The sequence below is a fragment of the Dipteris shenzhenensis genome, chromosome 25 (genome assembly GCF_047967505.1).
Source record: "Dipteris shenzhenensis isolate YYH24624 ecotype China chromosome 25, Dip_SZ_1.0, whole genome shotgun sequence".
NCBI classification, from domain to species: Eukaryota; Viridiplantae; Streptophyta; class Polypodiopsida; order Gleicheniales; family Dipteridaceae; genus Dipteris; species Dipteris shenzhenensis.
Genome location: NC_141620.1, coordinates 26,297,412 through 26,313,332, shown reverse-complemented (window position 1 = coordinate 26,313,332; position 15,921 = coordinate 26,297,412). Strand labels below are relative to the sequence as shown.

Genomic DNA, 15,921 nt, shown 5'->3' with positions numbered 1-15,921 from the left:
CCCTTCCACTACATTCCAAAAAACAAGTTTATGTCCTGCTCTTCCTCATCCACCGATTCCCTCATCACTCGACTTCCATTCCTATTTGCGATGCATTCCGAACACGACTTTGTTGAGTTCGAAGTAGACATGGGGCTCCACCCTCACCCTAACCCAGAGGCCAGTGGCCCATCGGATTCCCAAAGCACCCCTTTTGCCACAATTCGCATGTCGACCGAGATACCCGTGGAAGACTTACAAGATGAAGAAACTTCCACCAGGCATGCCACTCAAGAAGAGCCAGCTACAACAGGCACGCCTCCCACGAGGACACGAAAGTGCACCCCAATGCCAACCACAGGTGAGTACAAGATCATGCATTCACAAGCACACTCGCCACTTGGAGAAGCGTGGCTCCAAGAGCTAAATGCTTGTGTGATACACTCATGCTTCGCATACGAGGGCCACGACTACACCCTCCACTACCACACAACAGCAGCATGCACCGCTCTCCAAGACCTGACAGTCGTGGAGGCACTCAACTTTGCAAGTTTGGGTAGAATAGCTTCACATCTCCCATGCCACCTGGACATGACTCTCTTGGCAGAATTCTTCAAGGTGTACGACAGCAACACCAACATTGGTGTCTTGCGTGATGCAGTAGGCAATCCCCACCACTACCAGAGACACGGTGCGGGCAGCGTTCAACCTGCTAGTGGTTGGGGAGAAATATTCCGAGTAGAAGAAGAAGCTCGACACTGTCAAGATGGTCTATCACTACGACCGTCACAAGTGCAAGGGGCACATCCAATTCACCACCATCTATAAGCTAGAGTGGAGCGACCAGCAAGAGCCTTGCAATGGCTCACTCAAGTTAAGCACACGGACCATCATCAGTCACCATTGTGTCCAATGTCTTGCTGCGAATGGTGAACTTCCAAGAAATGAAATGGGCTGACTACTTCTATAGCCAAATGCGAGATGAACTCATCACCCATGGGGACGTCATTGGCAATCCCATGTTGTACATGCCGGTCCTCTATTACTTGAAAAATCAGCATCTACTAGTCGGCTTTGGCCTCGCCGAGAAATTCACCACCAGCCCCGTACAGACCGAGCAAGAAGACACAGAGATAAGGCCCAAGAGAGCGAGGACAATGCCAAGTGTTACTCCAGTAACTCATGTGCAACCGAAAACAAGCCAGCCGCTCGACCAATATGAGGACCGCCAGTTGCACGAATTCATGGAACAACAACTATGCCTCCAATGGGTAGGTCCTCAAGATAAGGGCAAACAGGTTCAAGGAGGGCCTATTCTTGACACAATTGAAATCAGTCTCCATACAGGAGCCGAAACTATGTCAATCACCCTGCTGTGCCCTTCTTCTCAGTCTCCACCACCCCTCAATAGAGAACATCCTTCGCCATAGGCACCTCTTCCACTCCATGGGCAAGCCTAACGGAGGCCATACAATTTTACAGCATGCCCCAATATAGGGCAACGAGTAGCTATAGCCACATGATAGCAGAGCAGTTGTCATGCACAGATGTGATGGAGATGAACCTCTTTGAAGCCATGTCACAACTACCCCATCTCACCCACATGATCTTACAGAGGAGGGAGGAGCAAGCCTCACAACTCTCCTCTAGTCTCATCCAACCCCAGCTCTCTGCACATGAAAGCCAATCGACAATGGTCGTAGCTCAAGCAATAGGCCATGCCGCACTACATCGAGCCGAAGAATACTGGGCCAAGGTGGAAGAGCTTGAGCTCACTCTTACAAAGGTCAAGGATGACCTCGCCACCAGTGAATCCCTAGTCCAAATGCTCATGGACCAGGTGGACAAGGCACAGTCAACTTTGTGCACAACGCTGGAGCAGTAGGCACAGGCAGAGCAGTACGCCTACTCACAGGAGTCCCACGACCAACAAATCCGCTCCTTACAGGATCTCCTGGCATGAGAGGAACCTAACCGTCTCCCTCCAAGAAGAAATAGAAAGTCAGCACGCCACCGGCCAATCTAAGGAGTTAGGATTGGGGAAGACTGGGAGCAACAGGAGTTCCAGATGTACAAGGAGGTCTCTACACAATTAGCCACATACACACTTGCACCGTGCACCATCGCCCAAACCCTTCAAATGCACTTTGATGCACTCTACACACAAAATCTTATCTTCCACCTAGACCTCACTACTCCACTTCCTCCTAATGCCCTCTAGACTATTCTCCGCTGTAATCCCGACCATTGTCGCCCCATCTTAGCCATGTCATATTTCTCTCTTGACCTTCAGTCCACTTCTCTATCCCTTCTCCGTCCCTCCGATCTCCAAACCCTATCCTCCCATTCCATTCTTCTTAATTTTCAAGCCTGGTGCCACGTCACTGAGTCCCTTCATTATTTTGTGGACGATGAAAAGATGCAACTCCCAAAGCCCGAGGAACTCATGCCATGGGTCTACACTCCCGCAAGTCTACATGCAAACATAAATTGGATGTAGACCTATGGCCGAGCCTCAGTAGTCCAATATCAAGGACACCTTGCGGCCTACCAGTCCGCAACCTACTAACCCCTTGAAATAATAATCCTCTTTAATAGGGTACTATAGGCTCTCCAAGACTCACTTGAGTCCTTGGTGAGCAATTTTGAAACAATTCACGTAGCCTACCCAAAGGAAGTAACCGAGGAAGAGGGAAATAATGTAGTCACCCTCTTTAATAACCCAACCTCCCCTCCCTCGGACAACACTGCCAGAGTACTCGTCTAATGCCTCTAATGCCACCACCGCACATCATGGACCCTCCCAATCCATCTCCTCCAACGCTCCGATTGATCTTCCTGACGAAGCCTTCAACACACTGCTCAAAGCAACAAATTTTGTACAAAGCACTCATGCCGCAACTCCTGCAGGCCCAACGGAGCCGAAGCCGGAGCCCATGCTGCTTGTAGATGACGATGCTCTGCCATCCTCGCCAGTTTCTCCCCCTAAAGATGTTCATTGGCGCCCGAACTTACAGTCCTTTCAAGAGCTCCCAGATAGCGCACTAATGCACCATTGGAAGCACCAGCTCGAGGGCTCACACCTCCACCTCTACGAAATTCTTGAGGTGCACCTCCTCACACAGTTCATAGCGCAGTCATTCGATGATTGGCGCCGCGCACATCCAAAGCGCACGAGAGGAGGATACAGCCTCGCCCTCGATGCCCCACTTCCCATGACCGATGTCGATGTCAGTCTGCAGCCAAAGTGGTGGCCCCCATTCTTAAAGCTAAAGAAATTTTGGTGCTACGACCACACCACGCGATCGTTGACTCCACCCACTCTACATGCCCATGGAACGACATTGGACGTGGGCCGCCTTTCTAGTTCTCCAGCAGCAAGACCCCAATATGTTGTACAATTTTCCTAAGTACAACTTTCCTAAAGAAATGATGGAGGAGGGTTTTTGCTTCCGCCTCCATTCATTCGACACATACGACTGAGCGTCAGATCTTGCCATCGTCCCCGCTGTCCATTTCAACTGCCTCATCCTCTTACTCCTCTGCGATCTTCTCGTCCACAACTGCCCCATCGACGACCGCATCCACAATTTCAACAACCAGATTGTCTTCGACCCCGACGTTGGTTCGACTCAATTCCAGGACCTCCACCTCTACCTTCGCGTTCGCAATCTCCACAGGCGTCACCTCCGCACTTACGAGGATATGCATGCTACACATTTTTGGAAGTAACGCATGTACCTCACTTGCCTCACATTAAGGCAGCTAGACCGCTATGCCATCCTGTAGTCAATCCCCTCACCACCAACCTCCTCTAGCGCGGCTGACCTGAGGATGGATTAGCAACAAGAAAGGGGACAAGTTAACATCCACAGAGTATAGCCGCCAAATGTCGAGTAATCAGTAAGTAAAGGTGACGAGGACGAATGATCTACTTCAATGAACAAGCTCAAGGGACTTTGATACCTAAATACACCAAGGCTAGTGATTACAAGCAATGTGCACATGGAAGGAGTATAGCTCAAACTCAAGGAGTTTGATCCCCAAATACCCAAAGTCCGCTTCAAAGTCCAAGGATTCAAGGATTCCAGACACAGGTTGTATGTTCCAACTACCACTGCCAAGAACAAGAAGATGCACATGAGGAATAAGGAGATGCACACTTCAGATCCACGTCCATGGAAGCATGAGGAGTACAAGTGCCTTGCACTTTTCAGCTCCACATCCATGAAAATAGCCACGCCAATGAAAATAGCCATGAAAGGAGTATAGCTCAAACTCAAGCAATTTGTTCTCCAAATATCCTGAGACTAACGAAAGCTAAGCCACTCCAGGTTTGAGCCTCATGCATCATGCATGACCACAAACAGGTCAAGGTGTGAGGATGCTCAGTGATTTTGAGCCCCAAATCACCTAAGCCTAGGAGTGGCGAGACTAACACAAGCGCTATTTGAGAGCCGATTAGTAGAAACACCTCCTAACACCAAGCTTGTCCCAAGCGCTTTAATATGATTAACACAAGCGCTATTTCCACTAGTAGGGAGAGATGTTTAGAGTAGTGATATACCTTGGCACCCTACGGGCCCAAGAGCCCTTGGTTGTAAAGTAAGGGAGAGTGCTAAAAAGGAAAACGGTTGGCCCTTCCTTCAAAAGGTAACTTGTATAAAAGACCAAATGGTTGACTTTGGTCTTCATTGTTGTTTGCACCAAGTTGAATACAAGCTCCCTCTTCTCTTCCAAGAGAGTGTTTTGGGTGTTCTCTTGTTTCCTTCATAGTGCCTTTGTGGTTGTCACTCTAATCCCCTTCACTCCCTTCTCCTTCTTCCCCTCCTCCTCCGTCCTTCCCCCTTTCTCTTCCTCTCCCCTTCCCTCTTCCTCTTCTCTCTTTCCTCGCATGAAACCACATTGCAACAATCTGGAGGCCGCTTGCGTGACACTTGCGGACGACTCATGCTATGCATTGCTCCCACAAGGAGTGGCTAAGCATGGAGACTTCGTCGACATATCTTCAACAACCCCATGACACATGAGTCGCGCTAAGACCACTACAAGATGACTAGTGGGCGAACTGTCCTTCAGCCTGCTTAGGACTGTTTGTATCAACTCAGTCTCAAAGGATGTAAGATTAAATCTTTGCCTTATTGAGGCAATCTCATCCCATTATTTTCCACCCGAATCCCACACTTGTCTGAACACCATTGGACCTTTTCTAAAGATTCTAGTAGCCAACCTCGGATGGCTTCTTAAAAGAGGAGGACCATGTAGAAATGTCCAATTTGTAAGCCATAATGACTTGCCCAACAAGGCATCACCATGAAGAGCTCTAAGACCACCCCATGAGCATTCTTTAGTATTGATTTTCCAGATCTAGACCAGCCTATTTAGCATTTCAGACTAAGGGACTTTAATCTGAAACTTTGAGAACACGACATCCTGCCAAGGTACATTTATGCCTTTAGGTGAATTTAAACAAATAAAGTGCCTAGCTATTCTAGCCCATGGCTGGAGGCTCCCAATCTATAGTAGCAGCCACTTAGCACACAGGTTCTCATTCTTCATGGTCATACTAGTAAGTCTTAAACCACCAGCCTCTCTTGGGGTAGTGAAAACATCCCACTTGATTGCATGCCATCTGCCTTCCCAAACAAAATTGCTTATGCATCTATCCACTTTCCTCGTATTTGATCTAAAAAAGGATAAAACTGATAACACATATACCATCAAGGATTCAAGTACATGCTTCTTTGAGTCTGACAATGTTACAAATTCATTAACTACATGCAAGAAATTGAATACATTTTCTTCAGTTCCTTCCAAGAAGTTGGTATTATGGTCTGCAAAGAATTGTGAGCAAAAGTGAGTTCCATCCGACATCCTCAAACCTCTGATAAAGCCTTTGTTAATCTGATAATCAATTTGGGTCAACAAAGTTCAGTGACAATTGCAAACAGCAAAGGCGCCAAAGGGAAGCCTTGCCTTATTGACCTTTGAAGTGAGAATCTCTGGTAGTGATAACGATTTACTGACACCCTAGCCCATGCATTGGTGAATAGCTTCCTAGTCAATCTACAAAATCCAGCACCGAATCCTAAAGCCTGCATGCTAGACAAAATGAAGTCCCAGTTGATTCTATCATAGGCCTTTTCTAGGTCCAAGTTGAGCATCACGATGTTCGCATTTTGAGTAAAAGCATAGTCTACTACCAGCAGAGCATTTAAAATAGCTTCCGGAATATTTCTTCCTGTAACAAAGCCAAACTAGTTTGGGTGAATAAGTCTACCCAAAATGAACTTAATTCTGTTAGCTAACAGTAACCTTGTAAATAGTGTTAAGCATGGAAAGGGGTCTCCATTGACTAGGATCCAATCTGTTTGTGACTTTTGGGAATTAGCTTAATGATTCCCGTGTTCCGCTCACTGGCTAACTCACCCTTGGTGTAGCACCAGTTAATCAAACCTACCATTTGTCTCTTGCATGTGTCCCAGTAGTGCTGGAAAATTTCAGCAGGCATACCATTAGCACCAGGGGCCTTGTCCTTGCATTACTGTGAACTTAATATCCTCCTCTGAAAGGGTCTTTGAATGAGTAATGCTTCATGCACTTGAACTCTTCGAGGCATCTCTGCAAGGAACGTTGGGACTCTTTCATGGTAATTAGGAGGCAAAACTAGTTTAGTTCCTGCCACTCTAGCCAAATGCTTTACAAAAACCTTTGCTATGTTAGCATCACCTGTAATGACCCTTCCTCATCTTTTATCATGGTTATATACTCCCTCTATTTCTTTTCCCTTACTGCTCTAAAGAAGTAAGCCGTGGGCCTATCACCGTCCTCATGCCATTTCAACCTGGCTTGGACTTTGGCAGCCGCAAGTCTCTTGTGAACCATATTTCTTAAGAAAAGCTCAATGGATTTGAGCTAAGCTAGGAGAATGACATCCCTAGGACTCTCTTGAAGAGCTAAGATGAAGGACTCGTGTACCAAATTTGCAGCATTCTCTGCTATTGACCTCCCGCCACCTGTACCATAGGTGGCACAATCCCTGAGTCTTGGTCAACCATGGAGCTCCCATCCTGGACTCTTTGCCAATAAGAACTGAAATGACTATCAGTTGTGTAAAGCCCTCTCAAGGACTAAATAGGTCTGAGGTTATTTCCGTAAATGACATAGCATTTACAAACTTTACTCGACTTAAGGCATCCGCCACACTATTCAACGAACCCTTTCGATAACGTATTTCAAAATCAAAATCTTGCATTAATTCTGCCCATCTAGCTTTCCGTCCCCTCAATTCAGATCCATCACACACATACTTAATTGACTGATGATCAGTCAATACAAGAAACTTCGAACCATACAAGTAGTGTCTCCAAACCTTAAGAGCATACACTACAGCATAAAGTTCCTTTTCTAGTGTAGGCCAACGATATTGGGTGTCGTCTAGCTTCTTACTCTCGAAAGCTACAGGTCTGCCCTCTTGGAATAGAGCTGTCCCAATTGCATAATCACTCGCATCGGCCTCTAAAACATAAGGCCAGGTAGGATCAGGTAATGCAAGAACAGGTTCTTCCTTGATAGAAAACTTCAAGGTTTCAAAAGCCTTGTTCATTGCATCATTCCAAGAGATCGGCTGGGTAGACCTGCATCCACGACCTTTCAATATGTTTGTTAGGGCTGTCGTGATATGTGAATAATCACGCACAGACTTCCATAGAAATACCGTAAATCCTAGGAAAGAATAAAGTTGTTTCACAGTCTGAGGGATAGGCCATTCTAAAACCTTCTGGATACGATCCAGATCAATGCTAATACCTTCAGAAGAAATCTTGTGTCCTAAGTAAATGATCTCCTTCATAAAGAAGTTACATTTACTCATCTTGGCATAGAGCTTATGCTGTCTTAGAATAACTAAGACAATTCGGAGGTCTCCTATGTGATCCTCAAGCGTTCGGCTATATACCAAGATGTCATCTAAGAACACTACAACGAATTTGCCTAGAAAATCTCGGAACAAATCATTCATCATTTGTTGAAAGGTAGCAGGAGCATTGGTCAAACCAAAAGATAATACAAGAAACTCGTAGTGACCATACCTAGTTTGGAATGCGGTTCTATCTATGTGTTTAGCATAGATACGGATTTGGTGATAACCCGTACGCAAATCTATCTTAGTGAAATACTTCGCTCCATCCAAACGGTCTATCAGATCATCGGAACAAGGTAGAGGGTATCGATTCTTAATTGTCACTTTATTCAATCATTTATAATCTATACACATTCTACATGTAGAATATTTCTTCTTTCTTAAGAGGACAGGTGCTCCCCAAGGTGATTTACTTGGGCGTATATAGCCCATATTCAAGTAATCCTGTAGCTATGTAGCTAACTCATCCTCCTCAAGCTGGCTCATCCTATAAGGTGGTACACTAATAGGTTAAGCCCCTGGGACTAAGTCTATGCGATGATCTACTGCCCATTCTGGAGGTAAACCTTCCAGCAGTTGAGCAGGGAATACATCCTTGAAACTATCTAACAACATTCTCAATTCCCGGTGTTCAAACACACTTAAATCATTCTTGTTATTTATCAGAGACAACAAATGAAGAAAGCGGAATCAAAACACACTGATAGACATCATAATGAGAAGTGTTTAATATAATCCGAAGTTGCATCGCAGATACAATAGGTTCCTGAGAAGAGGGAATATTATCACACTGAATACAAAATTGGGTGTCCTTATCCACAAAAGAAAGGATATGCTCCGTCCATCCAATCCGAATATTGTGGGATTTAAACCACTCTATTCCAATTAACAAGTCCACATGCTCCAAGTGCATAACATAGCACGTAAGAGCCCCTGTGTATACTTGAATCCGGATAAGAAGCACTTCAATCTTGCGATCCCAAAACTGCTTCCCAACTGGAAGCTACACCTCATAGGTGTGATCGCTAGATATCATGGACAGCCCCATCTTCTACACAAATTTGTAATTAACAAAGTTGTGAGAGCTGCCCGAGACAAAGAGAATGTTGGCGCACCTCCCTGCCTGGCCGAAATCCTTCCTAGCCTATGGCGCACCTCTCAGCCACTCGCACCTGCGTCACCTACCACTACGCAGCCCTGGCCAACAAACGAAAACTCCTCGCCTGCCACTCAGCTCTTCTCACGCCTCTCCTACCTACATCTCCACTCTCCTAGCTACGCCTCAACCCTCTCTCACTATTCCCTTCAGCAATACCGAAATCACAGACTCTCCTTCTTCCTACCTTTTCCCTAAATCCTGACCACATCCGATAACCCATGAACCAACAAGATCTTACAGCAGCAAATTTTGAAATTAGGGCATACTTGGAGGAAGAAATCGTCCAAAATTTTCGCATCAGAAGTTCTTACCTCAGGAGCTGGCTCTGATACTAACTGACACGTCCTAGCACTCCTGAAACCTCTGATCTGCAAGCAAACACAAGAACACACACACAACATGAGAAACTGAGCAGGCTGCTCACCACCTAACCATGACATCTACGGGGTGTGATCCCAAATCAGGAGATGTTCCCTCCGAGCCACGAGTTGAGCTACTGACACAAACTCCCAATCAGATCCAAACCAGCCTGGTGTCCCTTACCACCAGGTGGCGCTGTGAAGCCTGGGATCCGCTACTGGACCTTGGGCTACGCTAAGATGCAGACGCACGTCCGCAACTCAATCCAGGATCAGACCTAGCACCTGGGTACGAAACTTGCTCCCATCGACTTACTGAGAACTGAACCTCTGGGCCCCTTTTATAGACTCGGGCCCCAAGCGCCAAAAATAACGAAGACCTTTAACTGGTTCGTACCCTTGCTGCTCAACCTGAGAATCAAGCGTGCCTAGCTCTAAGCCTCCCCAGGCTACCTGAGCTAGTCTTGTGTACCCAGTACACGTCAGATACCAATCCATGCACATGACACAACCTCCTTCCATTTTTGAGAAACTTTCTCATCAAAAGTCCTCAAACCCATCAAAGAAGAATTCCACTTAAAGGGAATCGGCCCTTTGTTGGTTACCCTGACCTTCAGCAAATCAAAGCGTACCATGATAGGAAAGTGGTCAGACACATAGCAATCCAAAAACACCTTGCCCTGAGGGGAAGGACTGATCCACCATCCACCCTGGCTGAAATATATTCTATCAAGACAGGCTGCAATGTAGCATCTCCATGTCTGTTATGCCAGGTGAACATTTTGAGTCTATTAAGGCTCTCAAAACTAGTCCAATCCACAAGTCCACATGCACACTATTCTAGTCACCTAGAAGAATTTACTTGTCTGCCACAACTGATCTTAGTCTATCCCATAAGAAGGTAGAGTCTGCATAGAGTAATTCGGAGCATACACAATGATAACAATGAACGCAATAAGCACCATCAACCGAATGAACTCCCCATCGGCATCTCTGTCAACTGCTAGAATCCTCACGTTGTCTCTAAGGAATAAGGTAGTCCCACCTTTTCCAGCCCGAGGACAGTTGCTAATGGATGTGTAACCTGGTACCTGAAGCTCCTGCAAGGCTAGACAGGAAGGTCTGTTCCTACGCAGGAAATTTCTCACGAACTATTGCTTCCACATCGCACATGCTCCTCTAATATTCCAAGACATGAAGGACCACTGTGGCCTTCTATTCTGCATTTCAATCTCCCTCATCAAACATTTCATGTTCCATCCCTTCTGCCAAAGGAGCCTAGACATTAATGAAAGTACGCTTTCAAGCTCGGTTTTTGACTGCACGCAAAGGCTCTGTCTTCTTCGATGCAGTAGACTGGCTATGCCCTGGACGATAATTGTCTCCTTTCTTCTTTCGCAAGGGCTCCCTCATAAAATGCAGTAGACTGGCTATGCCCTGGACGATAATTGTCTCCTTTCTTCTTTCGCAAGGGCTCCTTGTTTTTTATGAGGGCTTCACCTTTCTGCGATTCCGAGCCACCAGAAGCTTGCAGCTGCATGTTTGACGACGAACCTTCCTAGGGGTGTTTCGTGGGACTACTCTCCACACAAGGAAGTGCAAGGACAGCTCCTTCCAATTCCTTCAGTTTTCCCTTGCGATTTTCCTCCTGTGGACTAGAGAAAATAGTTTCAGGCACTGTAGCTACTGTGAGCGACTTCTCCATATCTTCTTTCTCAGTCCCACCCCTCTCCGGACATCCCGTGTGAAGTGGCCACTTTTCTTGCAAAAATAGTGCTCAGGCATTCGGGAAAACTCTGAAGCGCACTTCAACAAAGATCGACCACCCGTTTGACATAACCAGATCTAGCGCCTCTGGTGTTTCCTTCCGTGTGTCCCACAACAGGAAAACTTTTGGGGAAGACCATTTTGGTTGGACCGGAGAAAGATAGAGAACTTTCCCGAGGACAGAAGCAATAGAGATAAGCTCTGGAACGAGCAACTCACTGAGGCTAGGGAAGTGCATCCACACAGGGCACTCGTGCTATAGTACCTCCTCAGGGGTGAAGGTTGCGCTCCAAGGAATAGCGTTTACCAAGTTCCCCTTGAAGCCGACCGAGCTTGAGACAAGCCATTCTCTCTCTCGCACAGAGTGGACCGTAGCTTGGTAGAAACCCTTGCCAACGAAACGGTAATCCACCAGCATTGCTTTGCCTTGGTATGCAGAAGCAAACCATTTAGGGAACTCATCCTCTGACGGAATACGCCTGAGGAAGAGCATGAAGATTCCACAGTCCAAAAGCTAGGAGTATTCTCAACAGAGGTTCTAAGGCTGAATGTCCACCTGAAGTCGAACAACTTTCTTGTTGCCCCCCTCGTCACCAGCTTGAAAGCTCTCTCTCTTCTTGAGGTTGATACGACGAGTAGCCTGACCCGTCTACGACGGGTCGGAGACCCGCTCTGCTGGGTCTCAAGGTGGGATCTTTAATTTCAAAAGAGAAATTCTGAAGTTCCAACACTGGAACCGCTTGGCTTGGCTCACTCAGTGTAATTTTGTCCAACAGCTTTCCTAAAACCCCCTCTCTACTTTCATACATAAAATTTTGCAAGATTACGTGCATAAAATTCATGAATTTGTTTGAATTAAACATGTTTGTATGCATATCCCCTCTCTCCTTTCATACATGGAATTTTGCAAGATTACGTGCGTAATGCATTGTATGCCAATGTAGTGCTAGATTGCAACACAATCAATTTTGGTTTATGGGATACATTAGTTTCAGTGTAAATAAATAAAATTCATGAATTTATTTGAATTAAATACGTTTGTATGCATATCCTCTCTCTGCTTTCATACATGGAACTTTGCAAGATTAAGTGCGTAATGCATTGTATGCCAATGTAGTACTAGATTGCAACACAATCAATGTTGGTTTATGGGATACATTAGTTTAAGTATAAATAAATAAAATTCATGAATTTGTTTGTATTAAACATGTTTGTATGCATATCCCCTCTTTGCTTTCATATATGGAATTTTGCAAGATTATGTGCGTAATGCATTGTATGCCAATGTAGTGCTAGATTGTAACACAATCAATCTTGGTCTATGGGGATACATTAGTTTGAGTATAAATAAATAGAATTCATGAATTTTTTTGAAATAAACGTGTTTGAGTATAAATAAATAGAATTTATGAATTTGTTTGAGTATAAACGTATATGTGCATGCTTCAATAAACACAACAAAAGAAGATTTACTTAAAATTAGCATACCTAACAGAATATACGCTCTATAAAAGAGTACTACAAAATCTTACAAATTCATATATCTACATACAGAGTGTCTATATCAGCTCCCCTAAGAAAATAGACTACGTCTATGTCCCACCTCACGCACCACCACACGTGCGCGGCGTCGACCTACGCAAGGCAAAAAGATCATTTAAGAATTATAATCATTAAATCAAGGAAAATTTAGAATTGTGTCTTAATAATACTCCACATTAATTAGAATGCTTACGTTGGCGCACAGGAGTGTGTATGTGGTACATAAATGCATATATAAAGTCTCCGTTCGCCTCTCGATAAAATACATCTATTCCCATTGGCTCTAGGTACCCAATGAAGCGCACATAGATGGTATGGGGACTATTATTCCCAGCAAGACGTTGAGAACTCACGGCAAAATATCCAAGATTAAGACGTTCCACCCCATCATACGCTGGACCGAGGAGATTCATTGCAAAACTTGAATCGGGAACTGCCCTAAAGGAAAATAATATCATGTTTATTCACTTATATATGTAACCTAAGTAGCTTTCACCTATATGGAAAAAAAAAAAAGGTCATCTACCCAATAAAGCTCTCCAACTCCAAGATGTCAACCAATAGCTAGGCACGCATCCCAGCTCTCCAACCATCGGGATCTGTATATTCCTAAAGGTAAATGACTATACTATTAAATAAGTTAACTTAGCAACTGACTACTATACAATTATAAACCTGCTACCCGTACAGTTGTCTCGGTGGTGAATGTAAATGACGTTGCCATCCTATCATATCATATTACAATAACAATACATATCATATTACAGTAACAATAGATGTGTCAACGTATATATAGAGAAGAAATTAAAAGGCTTCACCAAGCCACAAATTAAAAAGAAAATTAGTTATAGTACATTTGATAATCCATAATTTGAAGAAAAAATAACAATGTGTGAACCCATAAAACTCACAAAAATCATACATTGTCAAAATTCTAGAGACAACATTGTTTGAATGGAATATGGAATGAGCTCATGAAAATTATACAAAAATAGTCATCACCAATTTTTAATCCACACTTCAAAGGCTTACAATTGATAGACCTTTGATCGCCTAAAAGAACACAATGATACAAAAAAGACTGTGAAAATTTGTCACCCACAAAAGTCTGAAGAGGCTTTCAAAGAGCATTGGCATACTGCTAGGTTCTTCTTGATGCCAATTGTAAAACCTCTTTGTATACAACATTTGTGGTACAACTCATTTTAGCATCCTCATCACTAACCCGATCCACACTCTCTGGAAGGAATACTTTGACTGCATTTGATGATCGGACACGCGAGAAAGCCACGTATAATTGCCCGTGACTAAACACCAGTGTCACCAAGTATAAGCCTAGGATAGACATTGTTTGGCCCTGTGGCTTGTTTATCGTCATGCCAAATGCTAGCCGAACAGGAAATTGCCTTCTTCTCATATCAAATGGAAGTTTCAAGTTACTGGGAATGAAAGTTACTCTTGGAATGCACATCCTATCTCCAGCATTGGTGATAATCTCAACTTCAAATACCTTTGTGTGGAACTCTTTGCATATCAGCCGAGTCCCATTGCATAATCCCTATCGAGGATTTAGATTGCGCAACAAAATGAGGGGAGTATTTTGTTTCAAAACCAGCCGATGAGGTGGGTATCCACCACTAAGATCGAGCGTGTTAAGATACTCTACTGCATACAAAAAAGAATCTCCACATGAGCTCTGTACTGAGTCTGCACTTAGATACTCCTTTTCCTCGCCGGGCATTGCCTTTAGTGCAGTAGCATTAACTACATCAACTTCAAGGTTTCGAGGTGCGAGAATAGCATGGTCTCGAAAATATGATGCATAATCCACAACCCTTGCAAGTCCTGTATACACCCACTCAATCAGACCTTCCATAGAGTTTGTCCTTACAAGCATCTTTGATGGGATTGCAACAGTGTCTTCTCTTATACGCATGCTAGTTCCATTTCCAATATCTAACACCCATTGTATGAATTCCTGCTCTATTGAATTATCACCTTCCTGAATAACCCACATATTCTGTACCAGCTTCAATACCTTGATGCATCTCCAAATCCTTGAGTGGCACAATGTAGAATTGACAATATCTTCTCATCTTGCCTTGGGAATAACTGGCAAGGCCTGCCTAAAATCCCCCCCTAACAACACCACCTTTCCACCAAACAGTTGGTCATTTGACATGATATCTTGCAGCGTCCTATCCAGTGCCTCAAATGCGAATCGATGAGTCATAGGTGCCTCATCCCATATTATCAACTTTGCTATCTTCAGAACATCTGCAAGATGACTATTAACCTTTATATTGCAACTGCTAGTGGCATCCAAATCTAGTGGTATCTTGAACCGCGAGTGTGCTATGCATCCATTACTTAGTAACAACGTTGCAATCCCAGAAGAAGCGCATGCTAAAGCGACATGCCCCTTCCCACGCAACCTAGAAAGCAAACAATTGTTTAGGAAAGTCTTTCCAGATCCTCTTGGACCATCAAGAAAACGCATCGCACCAACATTTGCATAGACCGTTGTCAAAATCTGATCGAAAGCAGTCTGTTGATAATGATTTAAGGTACTTTCCATCTGTTGACCAAGTCGTGCCTCACTCTCAAAATCAAACATTCTTTCTTCTTGCAATAGAGCATTTGTAGCTGCCAATACACATGATCTATCCAAGGTAGGCAATCCATCAAACTCTACCAACCTTCTCCCATGTTGTTGGAGAATATGCTCCAAGTGCCATAGAGCCTCCTTCCGTGCCAATCCATGACGGTCAACCATACTTGATTCGAATGCAAGGAAGAAATCATCTGATAGATTGTTGTCTTAGAACCTTTCCCACAAAATTCCTGGAGATGTTGGCTCACAAAAAATCAAAATTGCAACAAAAAGGTGCCTCAACTGTGTGCTATTTTGATGTAAAACGGCCTCTTGCATGCAGATGAACCATTCCTCATCACTTTCCAATAACCCTCTAGCTATACATGTTGCCTTGAAAGTAGGGTAAACTTGCCCATCAAAAGTGCGCAAGTCATCAAAACACTTACAACCCTTGCAAACGTTAAGTAGCATACGCATGAAATATAATTCACTAGCAGATGGAGAAATGTTATACATCCGACCAATGCTATTGCCCTGCCTTCTTCTAGACCACTTTTTATTGGATTTGTTCCAAACCATCTCGCATGGAAAGTCACTG

At 44.4% G+C, this 15,921-nt stretch overlaps 1 protein-coding gene across 1 annotated transcript; it reads right to left on the bottom strand.

Moving 5' to 3' along the window:
• Positions 1 to 14,285: 14,285 nt before the first annotated feature.
• LOC147885672 (uncharacterized) lies at positions 14,286 to 14,744 on the bottom strand. The gene has a single exon (XM_087396188.1). It carries the CDS (start codon positions 14,742 to 14,744, stop codon positions 14,286 to 14,288), a length of 459 nt encoding a protein of 152 aa, XP_087252314.1.
• Between the last annotated feature and the right edge of the window lie 1,177 nt (positions 14,745 to 15,921).